The sequence below is a fragment of the Plectropomus leopardus genome, chromosome 10, assembly GCF_026936395.1.
Source record: "Plectropomus leopardus strain MGB_pleo_1.0 chromosome 10, ASM2693639v1, whole genome shotgun sequence".
NCBI lineage: Eukaryota > Metazoa > Chordata > Actinopteri > Perciformes > Serranidae > Plectropomus > Plectropomus leopardus.
This window is the reverse complement of record NC_142185.1, coordinates 2,036,363-2,055,508: the sequence shown is the minus strand read 5'-3', so window position 1 is coordinate 2,055,508 and position 19,146 is coordinate 2,036,363. Positions and strand designations below refer to the sequence as shown.

The window sequence follows — 19,146 nt, the reverse complement described above, 5'->3', positions numbered from 1 at the left end:
TCTGGATGTGTAGGTTAAAAATCTGGCAGCAGCATTCTGTACTAGTTGGAGACAAGAAGACAAGGAGAAGAAGGGAAGACTGGCTAAGTCCGACTTAAAGGGCATTGCATGTTTAATTATAATTGATCCCAGTGGTAGCAAATATAAGGACAAAAGGGTAGGGCCAAGAATAGAACCCTGTGGCACCCCACAAGGGAGAAATGCATGTGATGACTGGAGGTCACCAATCAACACAGAAAAGCTTCTATAGACCAGGTACAACCTAAACCATTGAAGAGCGGTACCACGGATGCCTACAAACTGATCCAGATGAGATATGAGGACTGCATTGTCGACTGTATCGAAAGCTGCTGTGAGATCCAGGAGCACTAGCACAATGGAATTCCCAGGATCCACAGACCATGCAATGTCATTGTGCACCTTTAACAGTGCTGACTCGGTGCTATGTCAGGATCAGAAACCAGACTGGAATTTCTCAAGGATCATATTTGACTGTAATTGCATAAAAAAAACTTTTTCAAAAACTTCAGGAAGGAAAGGCAGATGGGAGACAGGTCTAAAATTAGACAGCACCGAGGGATCAAGATGGGTTTTTTTAAGGAGGGGCCTAACCACAGCATGTTTGAAGGCAGCTGGGACAAACCCTGAATAGAGACAGGAGTTAATAAAAGCAAGCAGACTTGACCCAACAGAATTAAAAACCTCCTTTAAAAGTTTGGCTGGATTGACATCCAGGGGACTGTTAGTAGGTTTCATGCTACTAACCACCTTAGTGAAAAACGGCAGAGAAATTGTCTGAAACTGCTCAAAGACAGTTAACTGAGCAGGAGGAACACACATCACCAGGAGACATAGATACATTACTGACACTCTGCCTGACGGACACCACTTTGTCGGTAAAGAAAGAAACACACTCTTCACAGGTTACAGTGGAAGCATCACACAGGACAGTGGGACATGGATCTATAATATTAAGTAACACTCTTGGACGATGAGAGCTGTTAGTTATGACAAAGGACAGATATTTGGACTTTGCCTCCTTGAGAGCTCTCTGGTAAGCAGCCAAACTGTCCCTTAACAAGCCGAAAGACACATGTAATTTATCCTTCTTCTTCCTTCTGCTTGGCCTGCCTGCATTGTTGCCTGAGCGCACAGGTGGAATCGTTTACCCAGGGATCTGCCTTGGATTTGGTGTTTTTTTGCCGGAAAGGGCAATAGAGTCCAGAATTGCAGAGCGTGTAGAGTGGAACGCGAAGAGCAGGCTATCTGGGCAAAGGGGAGAGACAGTGCACTGTTAGCGTACAGCTGAGTCCTTGAAGGTAGCAGCAAACTCTCCAGCCGTTGACTGGGTAAAGATACAGCATCGGCAGGCTGGTGAAACAGGACTATTGGCAGGTAGGGGAGCAGCAACATCAAAAATAATGGGGAGGTGATCTGAGATAGCAGTATCCACTATTTCTCTGAGGGAGACAGACAGCCTGTGTGAAATTACAAGAGAATTATCAAGAGTGTGCCCATGCATATGTGTTAGACCATTAACTGACTGAGTGAGACCGAAAGAGTCCAGAAGGCCTTTAAACTCATTGGCCAATTGATTTGCTGCACAACAAACATGAATATTAAAGTCCCCACAGATTAAGAGTTTATCAACTTTGGGATAAAATCAGACAAAAACTCAGAAAACTCTTGAATGAAATCCTTATTAAATTTAGGTGGGCGATAAATGGTGGCACACAACACAGAGCAAGTGAGATCAATCACAAATAGCTGCAGTTCAAAACTGGAAAAATTATTTGCGGTTATCATTCGGCATTTGAAGCTGTCCTTGAATATAGCAGCCAAGCCGCCACCACAACTGAAGAAGGAACAGCCGGGAGGGAGGAGGGAGGAAGGAGCTCCGAGAAGGTGCTGTCATCACCTGGTTTCATCCAGGTCTCAGTCAACAGGAGGAAATCCAGATCATGCTTGATGAAAAGTCATTCAAAATAAATGTCTTATTAATGAGAGATCCCGTATTGGACAACGCCATTTGGACTGAGAATTGGTCTGTCCGCTCAGACATGCAACCGAGCAGGCGGAGATTCCCCGGCACATGGCCCCACTAAGAGAGATCCGCACTGGCCGACAACACGGAAGCGGCTCCCTGGTGTCCCAGACAGCTGGCCGGAGTCACCGGTACCTGTACTCCGTGGAATTCAGCAGATCGTAGCCGCCGTACTCCATAGAAGATCTGGCTGAGTGATGGGGATCGTGAAGGGAAGAAGCCAAGTAAGTCTTCAGTCTAACAGGACTCCTCCTCTCTTACCGCGTCTTATTAGGGGGCTCTTGCAAGGTAACCAGCATGAAGGACGCCATAGAAACAGTGGTATGGACGCCAGGGAAGGTGGGAGCGTCTTAAAATGCCCATCAAAGCCACGAATAGGCAATTTTTGCAACGACGCGGATGTTGAGAAGGGTGAGGCGATCATACACTTGCAGAGGTGGCACACTCCATGTAACAAGTAGCAGGTACAGGAGAGGGAGCCGACAAGCCCACAGGGGGCACAGGGGCGCCATCTTACGTAAGTGTGTGTGACTATATATAACTATAAATGAGGGCCACTGTGAGAAGAAAAAACACCTTCTCTGCTTGGTTGCATCTCCTCAGAGTTGAATTCTGTCAGCTCCTCTCAGCTGTATCCAAATGACTAAGTGCATGGCCCGGCAATGCTGTTTATTGTGGTCGAGTTGAGGTTACTGTTGACCTCTTCAGAGACATGAAGTGAAACTGAAACTTTAGGTCTCTGTTCCAGAAGGAAGAAAGAATCTCACTAAAAATCTCCAACATCACTAACAACACTAAAAATCCAGCCCTTTGTTTCTTGCAGTATGTCATGTTGCTTGCTTCGTGTGTCTGGATAAGAAGAGTTGGTCTCTATAGAAAGGATTTAATCTTCAAAATTTCAGCCTAGTTGTAATAAACTGAAATTGTGTGCCGAGTTGAGCTGACTAAACTCATTGTCCTGTCAGTCTCTTTGAGAAGAAGCTGATTTATTGGAATACAGCTTCACTTTTCCTCAGTGAAAACCACCCACATTGTGCAAACCTGCTAAACACACAGAGGAATCTTGCCTGTCTCTCTGCTGATCGACCTCTTCATTAACCATTTAATGAACACAGTCAGCCAGTGTTTAGCTCTTCATACTCGGTGCAACAAACATTGGAAATAGACCTCATAGTGAAGGAGGTCACACAACTCAGAGTGAACTTTCAAACAGACACGTTAGTTTGGAGCACAGAAAGCAGTTTGTACTCATAATATGTGTATTGCTGGGAAATAAAACGCATTAACGTAACATGGAAACAACCATGATATGTTTATCACAAAAAAAACACATAGAGTTCCTTTTAAGTTGCGAAATTGTTTGAGTTACCCAACAGACCAGGTAACTGCAGGTAACAGTGGAATGACTGTCAGTGTGTCACCTGATCTGGATCCAGCTGATCATGTGTTTTACCAGTGACTAAAACCAGCCTTTGGCCAAAAGGTTCCAAGCAAGTAGGAAGAACATGAGCTTAGATTACTGACACACATCAAAACAATCAAAGATTAGGAAAGCTGAAAGTAATGTTTTATTTCGAGTTTCACATAATTTCCCCAGCTAACATTTGCCAGTAATCCCAGAATGTAAAGCCAAACAGCAGATTAGAAGCTCTGCAGTTTATGTTTTCAATGTGACAAATGTGTTTCCTCAAAGTTTTGAAACTTGCTCTGTAGACATTCAACTCACTCTTTTCAGATATTTTACTTAAAGAATTATTTCAAACATTCAAGTCAGACTTTAGAATGTTGATATCCTATTCTTGTATTTTGAAATAAATTTACACTGTCGAAATTTATTTTCAACCTTTTCAAATCTTAGATGAAATGATTTGATATGTGATGAGGATCTGACGTCACAGAGGGAAAGATGGTGGCAGTACAGGTCCAAACGTGTATCAAAGGGAAAAATGTCAAATGTCTGCTGATGTCTGTGGGTTAGAGACATCATCAGTATCTGACTGCAACACATAATGACTTTATCATGTTAAATTAACTATCAAGGACATTTTCTCTCCCCTAAAATTGTGGCACAGTGTAAAAAGGACAGTTTGTGTTCAACCAACACTCAAACTCAAGCTGCAGGTGGGATACATTGTGTCAGTGACCTCATATGTTCTCACTGCACTGTGTGGGAGGGACCTACATTGTATAACAGGTAAGGACCACATCAAATATTGATGGAGCCAAGACAGTCCATGCTACAGTGGCTCTATTCTAGCCGAATGGAAGCACTCACAGTGCTGAGCTCCTTACCTCCGAGGCCGATGCCGAGAGCGAGAACAACCACCACGATGAGGCATGAAGCAATCACCAGCTCCGAGCGGTGGGCCAGCAGTCTGTCCTTCCAGCTTTCCTTCATGTCATCCTCTAGGGACACAAAATAGCCCATTATCATTTACACTGATTTAAAATTATACAATATGAGCTGCTAACACTTCAAATGCCAAGAAGAGATAACATCCGAGAAAAGAGACATACATTAATACATAATACATAATACATAAAATAAAACATGAAATGTGGTGTTCTTAAAGGTATTGCATAGCCACAGAATTGAGAAACTTTTGAAACACCATTTAAGAAATAAACCACTGTGTGTTTAAAAGAACATGTAGTTTTTGGACAACAATTAAGTTCTAGGGCTCAGAGGAGGATAATATATCAGGCTGTAGATACACAGCCTGATATATCTGCAGGGTTATATGACTCTGCAGTAGTCTCCAGTATTTATCGGCTCTGACTGGCAGTAATGGAAGCGCAACACTAGAGTGAATGCACTGATTTTGGCCCAATTTCTGGTGAAATTAATGACACACCACCACAAAATACTGTGCGTCTGTGTCCAAGCAGCACTCAAACATCGTTCCAAATGAGTCTGCACTGAGTTTGACAGAGAGACTGATTAAGTACGAGATATATAAAGACAAGTCATCATAGTAAAGTTTTCACAGACCTCAGTCCATGCTGCTTTCTGCTGTTTACTAACCTATTCTCCAGCCTGTCTGTGACATCAAACATGACACACAAATAACACACGCATGCACGCACTCACACACACACACACACACACACACACACACACACTCACACACACACTCACACAAAAAGAAAAGGATACTCATCTGCTGTGAATTGAATGACGCACCACCACAAATCACCATTTGTTTCCGCCATGTACACGGCTCTGCTCTATTGGCAATGGGAAAGCAGCCTGTGGCCTATTTTCAGTGGGTTTACCCATATTAAAAAACTGCATACACCCTGTGGAGGCTTGTGAGAACTTTAAGGTGGTTACTTTTTATATATCTCTTACTTAATGACTCTCTCTTACAAACTTGATTATGTTATTATTATTAATTATTTGGAATGATGTTTGAGTGCTGCTTGGATGGAGATGGAGGATATTTATTGGTGGGACACCAGTACGTCTTGTCAGTTAAGGGGTTAAATTGAAACGTTCACCTTATTGTCGTGTTTCCATCAATGGTGATCAGAGCCAGAGCTGATAAATACCTGTAACTACTGCAGCGTCATTTGACACGGGTATGACTGCTGACTGTACACTTTCCTATCACAATAAAAAGCCAGATGTTAGCAGGTGTTTTGTGAAGTGACAAAGGGGCTTAAGTGTTAGCCCCGTGTTAATAACTATTCACTATATACTAGCCAATCAAATTAATGCCAAAAGCAATAGCATGATGTCAATATACAGAGTGACTTTCTCTCAGCAGCTCTGGCTGACTACAGCGTCTTGTAGGAAAGTGAGGACTTAATCCGGGACAGATGTAACACTATTATCCTCGTAATGCCGTGTGTCCGTCACATCATTTCACATTTCAAGCAGAGCCCATTGTTACTCCACCTGAGAACAGTCATACCCACACAGAGGATTGCAGGGTCTCACCGTGGATGAAGGGCTGCACCTTGGTGATTGGCATGGTGGGGCTGGGTGCAGCTGGAGGTTGCGGCTCCTCAGGTTTGGCAGAATGGTTCTCTGATTCGGGGTCAGCAGCAAAGCTTCCCAGGGGGCTGACGTTCAGTGTGTTGGGGGTTTCAACAGTGGGGAGGTCTTCCTCCGTCACCGAAATCACTTCTATCCTGGAGGGGTCTGGTTGTCCAGGTGCCGCTGTCTTAGGTTCCTTAAATTGGGTGACAGAGAGGAAAATATGCCATGAATCTAACATTTGATGACTTTTGCCCGGAGTGACAGCAGAGACACATGTATGAAGACTTTATCCAAGCTATCCAAAATCTATGAAAAACATATTACCAAAAGAGATGTTAAGGCTGACGGTGTGACTGTAAGGCCAGTCTGTACACACAGCTCTGTGGTAAACCAGTAGTATCTGGGCTTAACTGAGTGAAAAGGAACATGTTGGAGGGTTCAGTATTGCTTCAGTGCAGCGTTCTGCTCCTGACAAGATCTGACAACAGTGCAAACTACAGTATCAGAGTGCAGTGGTAGGAGGATGCAGAATGTAGACAGAAAACCAGAAAACGTCCACATATTACGTATTCTAGGTATTCCTATGCTGTGACGTTCCGAGATGCTGCAACCAAAAGGGATGTCAACAAAGGCACATAGGAATATAATGAAAAGCACTAGCAGCACTAAAAAAATGAAAGTCTGGGATTTGTTGGACCCATTCACTTCCCCACTTGCCCACCCTAAAGGGACCTTTCTGCTTCTTATATTATGTTTTTACTGGCAGCGTTTCAACCTGACACATCATACTGCATTGCTAAGTGCCATCCGTGCAAGTGCATTGCATCATAACCAGTTCAAATTTGATATTTGTTGTACATATTTTCTAACATGGACCTCCAAACTGTCACGTGTTAAAAAGCAGATAAAGGAAAGCCAAGAGTGTGTTCTCTGGACCAAAGAAAGTCTCTGTTTGATCACCAGCGTGTCTTTTGGATGGTCTTGGTGTCTCACCTAAATGGTGGCACACAGACAAATAATAAAATAAATATAACTACATGGTAAATGATGAAATGGACTTGCACTTCTGCAGCACTTATTATGTGTTTTATTTATTTTTGTTTCAGAATAGAGCGACATCACTTTTCTTGTGCTTTTTTCAGACACCTTTCACAAGTATTTCAACCTTTGTTGAAAGTTTTTTCTAAAGGAATCATGCCAAATTGCCAAGGTTTCAAAGGGTTAAATAAAATGTTTATATTTTTTGTTCATTTTTGCCTCTCAGAATGTCATATTATGCATATTAGTTGATGACGTCACCTAGCGACTTTTGAGAGAGCCAATAGCAACTTCCCTAACAGAGGCATTGGCAACACCTCCCACAGGTCCTGAAGGTATCATCATCAGCCTGTGAGGCCTACAGGAAAGAAGGACACCATCACCAGCTACTTTACACACACACACACACACACACACACACACACACACACACACACACACAGTGACAGGGGTAACTGTTAGCATCACAGGGCTAGCGTTACTTCATTAATAACAGTTAACAATTGAGTCATTTCAGCTCAATTGAGCTAACCGTGTGAGCCGATAGACAGCTTGGTGTGGGATGTTAGCTGCAGCTGTGTTAGCTCTTGCTAACTGGACAGACGTTCAACTGACACAGAGGAGAGCAGCTCAGAGAGGGTCCTTTAGTGCTGCGCTTAACCTGGAACGAGCTAGAGAAAGTGTGCAGATTTTTCTCATGTTAACTTTCAATTTATGGTTTAACAAGATAATTAAGGTCTGACTGTTCAACACATTAATTTGAAATTGCACCCGTTTTCCGTTATTAGCCAATTTACATCCCTGTTCTAACATCACCTATTTAAGTGCACTTGAGTTATCTATGATAATTTAATGTGAGTACTCTGATAGGGAAGTTACGTAGAATGTCCATCCCAAGTTACTGCAATACTCAGCATATAACACCATGTTTAAATGAGCAATAATATAGCATCATGAGCCAAATACAATCATAATATTGTATTGTTTGGTCTCTGGTGATTCCCACTGTTATAACAAATTTGTTTTTTTTAATTTATTTTAGTTTATGCATTGTTGTCCCCCGCTGGCCAAGCTATTTGATAGACGCTGACAGGATACAGAACCCCTATTAAAAGGAAGTGAGGCCTTGAGCCTCTGAAATTTGAAAGTGGAGGCCTGCAGCTAGGACAGAGGCAGTTTTTTTTAACACACTTACACTGATTCTTACTCACATCTACTGCCAAGCTCAGTGCTACTTTTATTTAAAGTTATAAAGGCAGTTGATCCTTGCCTATTTTTTGTTGTGTTAAACACTGCAAAAATGTGTTACTTTGTTTGAGCTGCAACATGCGTCTGAACTCCCCCACCGTCTCTTCTCTGGCTGGCAACCTGAGAAAGGTAGGACATGCCTCTATAACACCCACCCCTAGTAAAAAATGAAATGATGCAATATGTTTCAATTAGTATAATATTACTAAAAACAACGTAATAAGATGGGAGAAGAAAAAATAGATAAAGAAAAAACCGAGGCAGAAACTGCAGAGAAGAAACAAAAGAATAGAGGAAAAGAGGTGAGATGGATAAATGTAGAGTTGAATTGATACAGATTTAAATATCCAAAGATCATCACAACATGGACCCTCAGTGTTGATGAGTGGAAGTGCAAAGTACCCCAAAAATAAACTCTGTTAACTCTGGAAACCACAACCACAATCACAGTTTGTCTAGTGCATCCAATGAAACCTATTTACCTTTTGACCTCCTATCTTCATAAACACCTCCAATACCTTGCTTTATTTCACAGAAAAATATCGTATGATAGCAAAGCTATTTCAATAAATCAATCCACAGTATATCTGTTTCCCTGTATAAAAAGCACATTTTGATTCAAAGGTAATCAGTTTCCTGGTGACCGTGCTGTGTGGTTAAAATTATGATGAGCCATTACTGTTTTTATAGGTGTAGCTTCACACTGAAAGGCTCATGCACACTCATACATAAACACACACAGGGGACGGAAATGTGCATGGAAAAATACACAGCAGCAGAAGCTCATATATAGCTGTACACACACACACACACACACACACATCTAGGAGTCTTCCTCTATCAACACTCATGCTACCACACTAACACTGGATTTTTTTCCCTCTGTCAGCAGCCTCACTGTTTGTTGTGGTCAGTGTGAGCTATATGAGATGTGTGTTCTGTATTAATGGTCACCTGTTGATATGGGCCTTTAAAGCAAAAACAAGAGTCCACAAACAGTGTGTAAACATGCAGAGGCCCCTAAATGATGGAAAACAGGTGTAACTTTCATCAGTTAGTTACATGTCATTAAGATGAGAGAATCAAACTGACTTTATGATTAATCAGTTATTATTTCTGTTTATGAAATGTCAGAAAAACCTTTAAAAAATCACAGTATGGAATTTTCTCAAGAAAATTTCCCAATGTCTTGTTTTTTTGTTGTTGTTGTTGTTTTTTTTTTTAAACTAACAGCTCCAAACTCCTGCAGTATTCAATCAGTTTACAAATGTGTAACACAAAGAATTTTCTTCAGCACTTATTTCACTGGCTGTATTTTGTCCACTTACTGTCAGGGCAGTGGATGTGTCAGCAGCAGCAGTGTTGGCAGCAGGATCTGTGAAACAGAGATAAGATGTGGTGGATTTGTGGAGAGGACGGTGTCAGAGGAGAGACAGAGACAATGGAAGTGAATGAAAAAGAGATGATGAAAAGAGAAAAACAAACAGGCATCCTCAAGAAAAAGCTGGTTCAGTCCATTTCCAAATTATGTCCAACATACTGATCTCCACGAAGCTTTTCGTCATCATGCCATTGTCCACACTCAGCGGTGCTTTTTCTAAGACCATATCCTCCTTACTCCCTTTATCCCTCTCCCTTTTTTTGTCTCTTTCCTCTTTTTCCTCTTTGTCTCTCTGCCTGTCCTCCTGCCGTGCCTACAATGTGGTACAAAGAGACACCTGAGCAGGTGAGTGCAGCCACTAGCAGTGGGGATCGGGTGACCCTACACCACCCACTCTGTAGGTAGGATTACATACTCGTGTGTCCCCTAAGTGTCCTGGAGTCTGTGTGGACAGGCAGGTGGAGGAGGAGGGAAGCTTCTGGTCACCGTCCAGTGGATTCACCATCCAGCTACTTCACCATCAAGCTGCTTCAGAACTCCCGATGCACAAGTGTTCTTAACCACCATCTGCTCTGATCAGGTTTGCTCACTGATGAATCCCACATGATCTCAAGTAAGGTATTAGCACAGGTAACACCCTCTAAACACTCTATAAGGGTGCTGCAAAGATGAAGAGGAAATTCAGCAGTGGTGAAATGAATGTACTATTCAATAAAAGTAAATGTGATGCTGTGGTCCTGTCTGACGCCTATTACTACTGCCATTATGCCTCCACTAATGTAATGTAATGTAATTTTATTTAGACAGGGACAGTGCACAACAAAACATTAACCTTATATAAAACCATTAGAGATGCATTGTACCAGGTTCTAGCAGAGCTGCTATTTTCCCCCTGAAGTCCCTAAGCAGGTTGGTTGAATAAATAAATACATAAATGACAGAATTTGATTAAATAAAATACAAAACATCAGTTCATAAAATTTTACAAACATTGTTATCATCATATCCCACCTGTTGGAGTATGTAAGTATGTAACCTAAATCTCTATAACCGAACAATGATTTCAGCTAAAGTGTGATTATAATGCTAGGATAGGGAACAAGTTTCATGTGACATGAGCCCTTAAGGATCTGTCTAAGAAAGGTTAAAATCGTCATGCAATTGCAAAAATTATGAAGTGAGAATGTTGAAATTACCGATAGAGGAATTGAAATGCTATTGTATAGGTCATTTAGGAGTGTCATGTTAAGGTCATCCGTAAACAGAGATAAAAATGAGGAAATATTTTTGTATATGAGACAAAAAAGAGAGAGTGTGGGTGTCTGGTCTCTGTGACTGAGTTCAACAGGTCATGCAGAAAAGGAAAAAAAACAACTCCTAAAAAGGGACTGTCCTCGAAGTTGACCAATCCAGAGAAAATGCCACGCTAAATGGGGAGCCAGATGACGAGGGGAACCAACCAGAAGATGATTCTACCTTCATTCACATTTCCTCATTGTAAATAGTATAAAATACTGGATCAGGGAAAGACAGGTTGTCAGAATGCAGGCTGACTCGCTGATGTTATCGGCTAGGGAGATGCATTTCTGATCCAGAGCTCTGTAACTGCTCATTGCTTGCTTGAAAAAGATTCACTAAAAGGTTTGAATTCAAGATTCTAAATTTTGTGTGGACATTCAGTTATTTACTGTTTATTGAGTTGCTTTTAAGAATTCTGAACATTGCGCTCACCCTGGGAGGGTGAGAGTTTTTCTACTTGCAGCAACCAAGAGAAAAAACTCCTTCACACCCCACCTGATCAAGAAAAATCTCAAAGTTGTGCAGAACTGCTGCTACAAAATTATGAACGTATCAGGGCACAGTCATTCCCGCATCCTAAAACCAGTTTGCCCCCCTCCCACCCCCTAACATTCAAAAATACATGCAAGATAAAAAATTTAGATATGCATAATGCTGTACAATCCTAAAAGCTGAACCCCCCCCCCACGCTGAAACACAAATGTGTGCAGGTCTGCTGTGACACTATCCAAAAATTAGTTAAACATGAAAAGGTATGGCAGTTGGTACATGTTATAAGCTCTGTGGGAAGAGTGCTTCACTGATTTATGGCTACAAAAGAAAAACATGATTTTCCTAAGTCTTACATTTTGGAATACTGCACTCTCCCCTGGTGGCTGACTGAGTGGCTCTTGTTGGTTTTTTTTAGCGTAAGTGTAACAAATGTTTTTAAAGGAGGAGCAGGAATATTAACAATGATTAACAATTTTAAAGAGTATGCAAAGATTATGCATTATCAAATTTTCCAAATTTTAAATATTATATTTGGTGAGTATATGACAGTGGTGGTGCTGACGTGTTTTGTTTTTTTTTTGTTTTGTTTTTAGCGTGGATCTTAAGAGCCCTTTTATATAATGATTCAAGTGGTCTTAAAGCTGTTTTACATTCCTGAGACCAACTTGTCATGCAGTACAAAAATGTGTAAGAATAATTGCATTTATTTAGATATTAGAGGCCTCAACAGTAAGAGGTTTATGTATAAAGTTTGTGAGGTTGGTTTCCTAAAGCCAACTACTAACTATTATTATATACATATGACTGTTATTGCCTCATACATGAATTACAATATTTACATGTAACATTACATGCTATCATATATTACATTTATAATTTTAATGTCTATTACTATTGTTAAGCGTTATGTTAGGTCTGTCTGTCCTGGGAGAGGGATCCCCCTCAGTCACTCTTCCTTAGGTTTCTACCATTTTTTCCCTGTTAAAGGGTTTATTTGGGGATTTTTTCCTTAGTTGATGTGAGGGTCTATGGACAGAGGGATGTTGTATGCTGTAAAGCCCTCTGAGGCCAATTGTGATTTGTGATAATGGACTTTATAAATAAAATTGAATTAAATAGAATATTTTTTAAAAAATATTTTCTTTAAATTAACCTGCATGTCACGGTATGCCCTAACTCAGGTATGTTAAACTAATGGTCATTCTAAGTACTGAAAAAAAGACTAATGAGTGTTTCAAATGTGGTAGGTGCTAGACATGTCTTTCAGCAAAAGCAATAATTGACTGAATCAAACGCCATTAGAAGGAGCCTGCCAAGCTATCTACCTTAAGTTGATTAGCCTGGCCAATGTCCAACCAGCAGGGGGCGTCTATTGACCCTCCAATATAACATGTTCAACAGTAATGGCGCTCAGGAGGTAAATGTGTTGTCCTCTGATCAGAAGGTTGGCGGTTGATACCCAGCTCCTTCAATTAACACGTGGAAGTGTCCTGGGTCAAGAAACTGAACCCCAAATTGCTCCCATTGACTGTCCCATTGGTGTGTGAGTGTACATTTAGGTATGCTCAGTCGGTAGTGTATGTGGATGTATGTGTGAATGGGACAAGTTAAGTGTCGAATGACTGGAAAAGTGCTATACAAGTCCATAAATTACAAAAAGTGTCTCTATTTCACTTGCATCAAACTAAACATAAAATGTATTTGCCCCTCTGAATTTGTGCAAAGTTTCTGTAGCTTCAGATCAAATTCAATTTAGCAACAGATGGCTTCAACTCAATATGATTATAAAAATATAGATTTTATTTGACACTGCACTCTGAAACAAAAATGAATAAAGCTGCACCTTCAAAATAAATAAGACTAGTAATCAATCTAGGTTTCAGTAATAATATGCTGATAAACATACTGCTCACTACCTACTCTGCAGCACACACCACACACACACACACACACACACACACACACACACACACACACACACACACACACACACACACACACACACACAATCTGAGGAGTTGTATTTAGAGAAGTTAAAGCTACTGACACAAAATGATTTGTAATGACAATGAGACACATCTGCACTTTAGGAGTCATAATGGATGACAAAATGAAATAAGGTTGGCTGTTCATACAGAACTGGGTTTGACTATAGTGACAAGCGAAAAGAAGAAACTTTTAGAAATGTAAAAAGTTCTGTTTTTTAAAATCAATGCCTAAGGCCCCCTCTTGCTTACACCAAGAGGGGGCCTTAGGGACCGCGGCCACCCTGATACAATCACTGGTCCCCCTTTATGAAAATAACTGGAGGCCTCTGTGTGTTTTTTTAACTTGAGTTGGCTTCCCAGTAAATGTTTTGTTCCTTACAAGCACTGTGCTTACTCACTGTCCTCTACTCATATTAAAACTGTATACTTGTCTTTTTTAGAAAAAGAAAACTAGCTTTTTAAAAGAAAAATGAATCACTTAGCACAAGTACAGATACATGTTAAAACAGGATTGTTGTGAAACTGGTCACAAATAAGTCTGTGTCCATCAGACAATTAGTAATATTACCTGTTAAGTAAGAAACCAAAGTAAATCAGTGTGTGATTCCTTCACTCTCATACTGACAGTTTTCAACTAGCCTAGCTGGTAAAACAGCATTATAGAATTCCTAAAATTTGAGTTATGGCTTTTGATTTCATGTGCCACCCAAGAACAGCCAGTGGCCCCATCTCGCCACCCCTGTGAAAACACATCTGTGGGCCCCTCTGGGTGACAGCCGTATTTTCTGTTTGGTTATTATTTAAATGATTGTTGATATAAAAATAAAGATTATTACAGCTTTAAGGACTGTAACAATCCTGCTAATTTGAAGACAGAACTGGTTGCAAACAAAGAACTGACTTTCATGTGAGAATCTGGAATTGCTTTACTTGTGGATGTGTGATGTTTTTTTCTACACCTTAACATGCCCCTCTTTTGCCTAAACCTGACCATCCGTGACTTCGTTGACTAATCCTAATCCCATTGTGACAGTCTGTGTTGATTGCCATGTGCTGTTGTGTAAACATAAGTTTCTTATCCCACCATGTGCATTTGTTGTCACAGTAACTGCATCTCGGAGCGTAAACAGCTGACGCAGAAGGATACCTGAAAGTTGATAAGTAGACGCAGAAGGTCACTGACAGAGCAGCACCATGTGACGAGTTGGGATGAGAAGGTGTTGGAGACACACATGCCTTATCCTTGTAGCTTCTCCATGTATTTAATGGTAGAGTTTATGCATTGACATGTAGCTGCATTGCACCAAAAGCATCCTCAGACTGTGTCAGGTCTGATGGTTCATCTGGTGAAGTTGCAGGTGCAGTAGATGGGTGTGACACAGTGTTAAAGCTCAGTTCACTGTCCTTACTCACAGTCAGTAAAGCTCCACAGAATCCCAAGTCATGTCTCTTGGATTTGGTTCTAGTTTTACGCTTGGGGCCCAGTTGCTGTGTGGAGGCTCATTTCTAGACTTGCTTTTCTTGCAAGCTCTAGATGCAACCATATTCCTCACATGGCTCTAGCTCTGATGGAGCTGGCTGGTGGTGCAACTTGGTCATGCTGTCCTCCGAGGTAGAAAGTGGGTGCAGGCCTGGTGGCGGCCCACGCTGTTTCCCCTCCTGAGCTCTCCTTTGTGGGACAGAGCCAGATAGATACCCGGGTGAGACAGGGAGGAGTAGGTGGTGTAGTGATTCTCCTCCAGGTTCTCCTTCAGCAGGCAGTCATCAGAAAACTGCTCCTGGAGAAGACAGTGAGCAGGACATGTAATATTATCTGCCAGCGTTTGGGTTTCTCTCTGCAGCCTGCTGCTTTAATGAGGACAAGCTATGTAACAGTTGAACCCAGGACTGACAGAGTGCCACAACATGCATGAACAACATACTGAAACGCTGCTGTGTTACTGTGTGAGCTGAGCTACATACTGCTCCATATGCCTGTCCTTGTCCACTCATGCACAGGTACAAGCCACTGTTGACCCCTCTGATCCCCACCACTCCATGTTTCATCGCAAACACCTTCAGCCAACCTGGAGGAGACAAGTACAGATACAGATTCAAGCAACACATAAAGGCTCGGATGCGTTCCTCATCACATCACAGATTTGTCTATCAACTTTCACACACGATCTGAGTCTAAAATTACAGAAGTTTAAAACTGCCAGGCCAGAAAAAAAATAAGAAGGAAAGATGAGTCTCAGGTAATAACAAGATGTTGGTTGTAACAAGATGTTTTTTTTCACCTTTTTACAAGACAATTTCCTATTCTAACTATGTGTATTTATGTTAAAACAAGTTGTTTTTTCACCTTTTTACAAGATGATTTCTGTTATAACAAAAATATACTGTGAGAGATTTCATGTTATTATGTGATATGAGATCACGTTATTTCAAGAAATATTTTATGTTATAGCAAAATATATAAGTTCATTGTTATAACAAAAACCATATTGTAAAAATGTGAAAAACATTTTGTAAAAATGTAAAAAAAAAAACTAAAAATGTTCATCTTGTTATAACATAATTACATCTTGTAATAGCATAAAAACATCTATCAAAAAGGTGAAAATTTTTTTGTTATAACATAAAAACATTTTGTTATGAAATTTAAAATAAAATTCTTTTGACAAGAAATGTTTCATATTATTACCTGATACTGACTTTTTTTCCCCGTCTTGGCAGGTCTATGTTTCCATGTAAAATATTGGCCATATCTCCAGAAAAAAAAGGAAAAAAAAAAAAAACAACACACAGGTAAACAATGCAAGTTTTAGAGCCTCTACACATGAGTATATGGTCATGTTGAGGGGGCCTATACGTGTGAAGTGAACTCACAGTACTCGGTGGGTTTGTGGATGCCTCCAACAGAGCCGCTGGGCAGGATCTGCAGATGGTAGCCAATCCCAACACGGCAGTACAGCAGTTGCTGTTTGACCCCTTCTCTATTTGGATGAGGACCAGAACCTGCTTTACAAAAGCATGATTGGTTGTTTGGAATAGATGACTCTTTGACAGCTAGTTTTCATACAACAAAGGACAAACCAAAAAAATTAGCTGGTAAAAATGGACTGCACTTGTACAGTGCTTTTCTAGTCTTTTTGACCGCTCAAAGTGCTTTCACACTACATGTCACATTCATCCATTCAGACACTGGTGGCCGAGGCTACCGTACAAGTTGCCACCTGCTACTCAGTAACAGTGGCAATTTGGGGTTTTCAAGGACAATTCAACATGTTGACTGGACGAGCCGGGGATCGAACCACTGACATGCCAATGAGAGGATGACCCGCTCTACCTCTGAGCCACAGTGGCCCCAGGTTGTGATTTATCGAGTCATCCTTGATTCACCGTCAAGACCTACCTTTCACACATAAGATCTTGACTCACATTTAAATTCAAGAAATTCAAAGCCCAATATTAATAAATCTAAGACATTCTGACTTTTAAAGGGCCTGGATACCCTGATAATAAGAACTTACTTTTGGTGCTTTCAATATACAGTATGTTAATGCTAAAATGTATGTATATTTATTTAAGGAAGATTTTAAAGGCAGAATTGTAACTTATTACAGAGCACTTCTACACTGTGGTTTTACTACTCTTAATTAAGTAAGTGCTTATTCCACCTCAGCCGAAACAGAATGCAGCCATGATGAATGTTATTAATAACACCTGTGATTGTTTCTGACAGGATATTTTGGCAACTTGAAACACAGAAAAGTAAGATTTGGGGAAAACAGTTTGAAGTAATTCAAGAAAACTTGTGTCGACTGACAGATTCCACTGTGGAAGCACAGGGTCAAGAGTTTTCCAGGTCCTTGCTCACCTTTTCCTTTCAGCAGGGCGTCCCTCATGTGCAGCTTCCAGAGGCCTCGCAGGCGAGAGCCGGGGTCCTCCAGTGGAACCACTGTGTCTTGTTTCTTTGCTCTCACACTGGCCATCAGGAGCAGCAGCAGCAACAAGGATGCACTCATAGTGAGACACATCAGACACCTGCCTGCAGACCATGCAGCGATGTCCCACAAACACTCATGTCCACACTCCCCAGGCTAGACCTCGTCTTCCTTTGCCGAGCTGCTACTCTGCTCATCACCTCTACACACATTTCCTGCTTTTATCTCCTCACCGCCTCTGTCCACAGTGAAGCACTGACTGACAGTGACACAGTCAGATACTCAGCTGAACACTATCACTGTCAGTGATATGTCAGTAATCTTTCCAACAACAGCCTCAGCACATGGGATGTTCTCTGAAGCTGCTGCAGAGCGGCTCCATGTATTTGCACTCAGACGACTCATCCAGCGTGAACCTGCTGGAACTGATCCTCTTCCTTCAGCCTCTGATGCGTGGGGAAAAGTTCAATCATGTCAGCTTTGGCACTTAGTCGTTTGGGTGCTGCCTGCGTACATGAATGTGTTTTTATGTCGTCCAATCAGGCCTCTGACGGCTGAGAGACACGCAAACTGTCTGTTCAGTATCACAATCAGTGAGATTGGAGAGCCAGCTGAGCTGATAGTGAGAGCACAAACACACTTGTAATACACACACACACGTATGTTGCAGGAAAAAAAATGTATCTACATTTTTTTTTAACATTTACAGCAGTAATTATTTTTTTTCTTTGTTTTTTTTCCTTTTATTCATTCCTTTTTTTCTTATCTTATTTGCCTATTTTCAGGGATTTTTTTTGTAACTTGAGTTAAGCAGACTAGTCATTCCTGTCAGACCAGTTATTCTGCATCAAACTGGGAAAACTTGGAGTCACTGTCATGATGATACAGGAAACATATTCTGCTAAACATGAAAAAAAAAATCAGTTTGCATAAGAAACAAAGGGTCAATCTGATGTAGGTAACATGATGATACACAAAGGAGTTAAAAATTCCTGTTTGTAAGATATCATGTTCACAAGAATGAAACATATGCAAGGTTACATTGACTTTGACCAGATATATTAAGTTGTTCGTTTTTGTATCCAAAGGTATGTTTGTGCTAAATCTGAATGAATTTGCTCAAAGCATTATTTTGCCATGATTGGCAAAATAGATTGACTGACATCTTGAAAATATAATGCCTCTGGCTGATGCCATCGCTGGTGTGGAGGCATAAAAATTATAGCAGGCCAGTCAGGAGCTATGGTTACGCCTGACAGTTAGTCTGCCCAAAACCAAGTTAGATTACCCAGCATGAGGTGCTTGAAGCTTGAACTATGTTAAATTTGTTTTATGGAATCCAATCATCAGAAAGTGAGTCAGACTAACCAAAACAATTCTAGTTTATTTGCAAAACTGGCTCCATGGAATGAATCCCTGGTGTGTTCTGGTGTTCAGCCCGATGGGTTAAACCACCATCTGATCCTCCATGACTGTGAAAGCTATCAGGAGACGTGCATGTAGAGCTAGTTTTAATCTGATCTGACTCTGTCTGCCGTACACTCTCCAGGTTTTTGCCTGGCTGGTGGGAATTCTGGTCACTGTGTTGGAACATGTTTTTTTGGCCACCCAGTGCATCTGCACTGACAGGAGATGCTCTTATGATTCACAGGATGTTCCCTCACAGATTCATCATGTGACTTGTGATAGTACACTGTCTCCAATCAGCACACAGTCTGTGACAGAGCATATCTTGTCTGAAA

The 19,146-nt window shown here is 41.0% G+C and overlaps 2 protein-coding genes across 2 annotated transcripts in view; both read right to left on the bottom strand.

Annotated features, from left to right (window-relative positions):
- The window catches only part of tmprss3a (transmembrane serine protease 3a), a 35,786-nt gene extending 25,864 nt beyond the window's left edge, over positions 1-9,922 (bottom strand). The window contains exons 1-4 of the mRNA XM_042494653.2: positions 9,856-9,922; positions 9,644-9,690; positions 5,988-6,222; positions 4,337-4,450 (exon numbers count right to left, since the gene is read on the bottom strand). Of these exons, the coding sequence (XP_042350587.2) occupies positions 4,337-4,450; positions 5,988-6,222; positions 9,644-9,690; positions 9,856-9,922 (463 nt within the window). The remainder of the gene's footprint in view (positions 1-4,336; positions 4,451-5,987; positions 6,223-9,643; positions 9,691-9,855) is intronic.
- Positions 9,923-13,309: 3,387 nt separating this feature from the next.
- fgf9 (fibroblast growth factor 9) lies at positions 13,310-19,020 on the bottom strand. The gene is made up of 4 exons (XM_042494652.2): positions 17,338-19,020; positions 16,347-16,475; positions 15,438-15,541; positions 13,310-15,253 (listed from the first exon to the last, which is right to left on the bottom strand). Exons 1-4 carry the CDS (start codon positions 17,495-17,497, stop codon positions 15,071-15,073), a joined length of 576 nt encoding a protein of 191 aa, XP_042350586.1. The 5' UTR covers positions 17,498-19,020; the 3' UTR covers positions 13,310-15,070.
- Between the last annotated feature and the right edge of the window lie 126 nt (positions 19,021-19,146).

What these genes read in the sequence shown, in the direction of transcription:
- fgf9 (XM_042494652.2), bottom strand. Translation starts at nt 17,497, where the DNA reads ATGTGTCTCACTATGAGTGCATCCTTGTTGCTGCTGCTGCTCCTGATG. An exon ending in CCACAAACCCACCGAGTACT is followed by an intron (nt 15,542 to 16,346) that starts GTGAGTTCACTT and finishes TGTCTCCTCCAG; the next exon opens with GTTGGCTGAAGGTGTTTGCG. An exon ending in AAGGACAGGCATATGGAGCA is followed by an intron (nt 15,254 to 15,437) that starts GTATGTAGCTCA and finishes TGTCTTCTCCAG; the next exon opens with GAGCAGTTTTCTGATGACTG.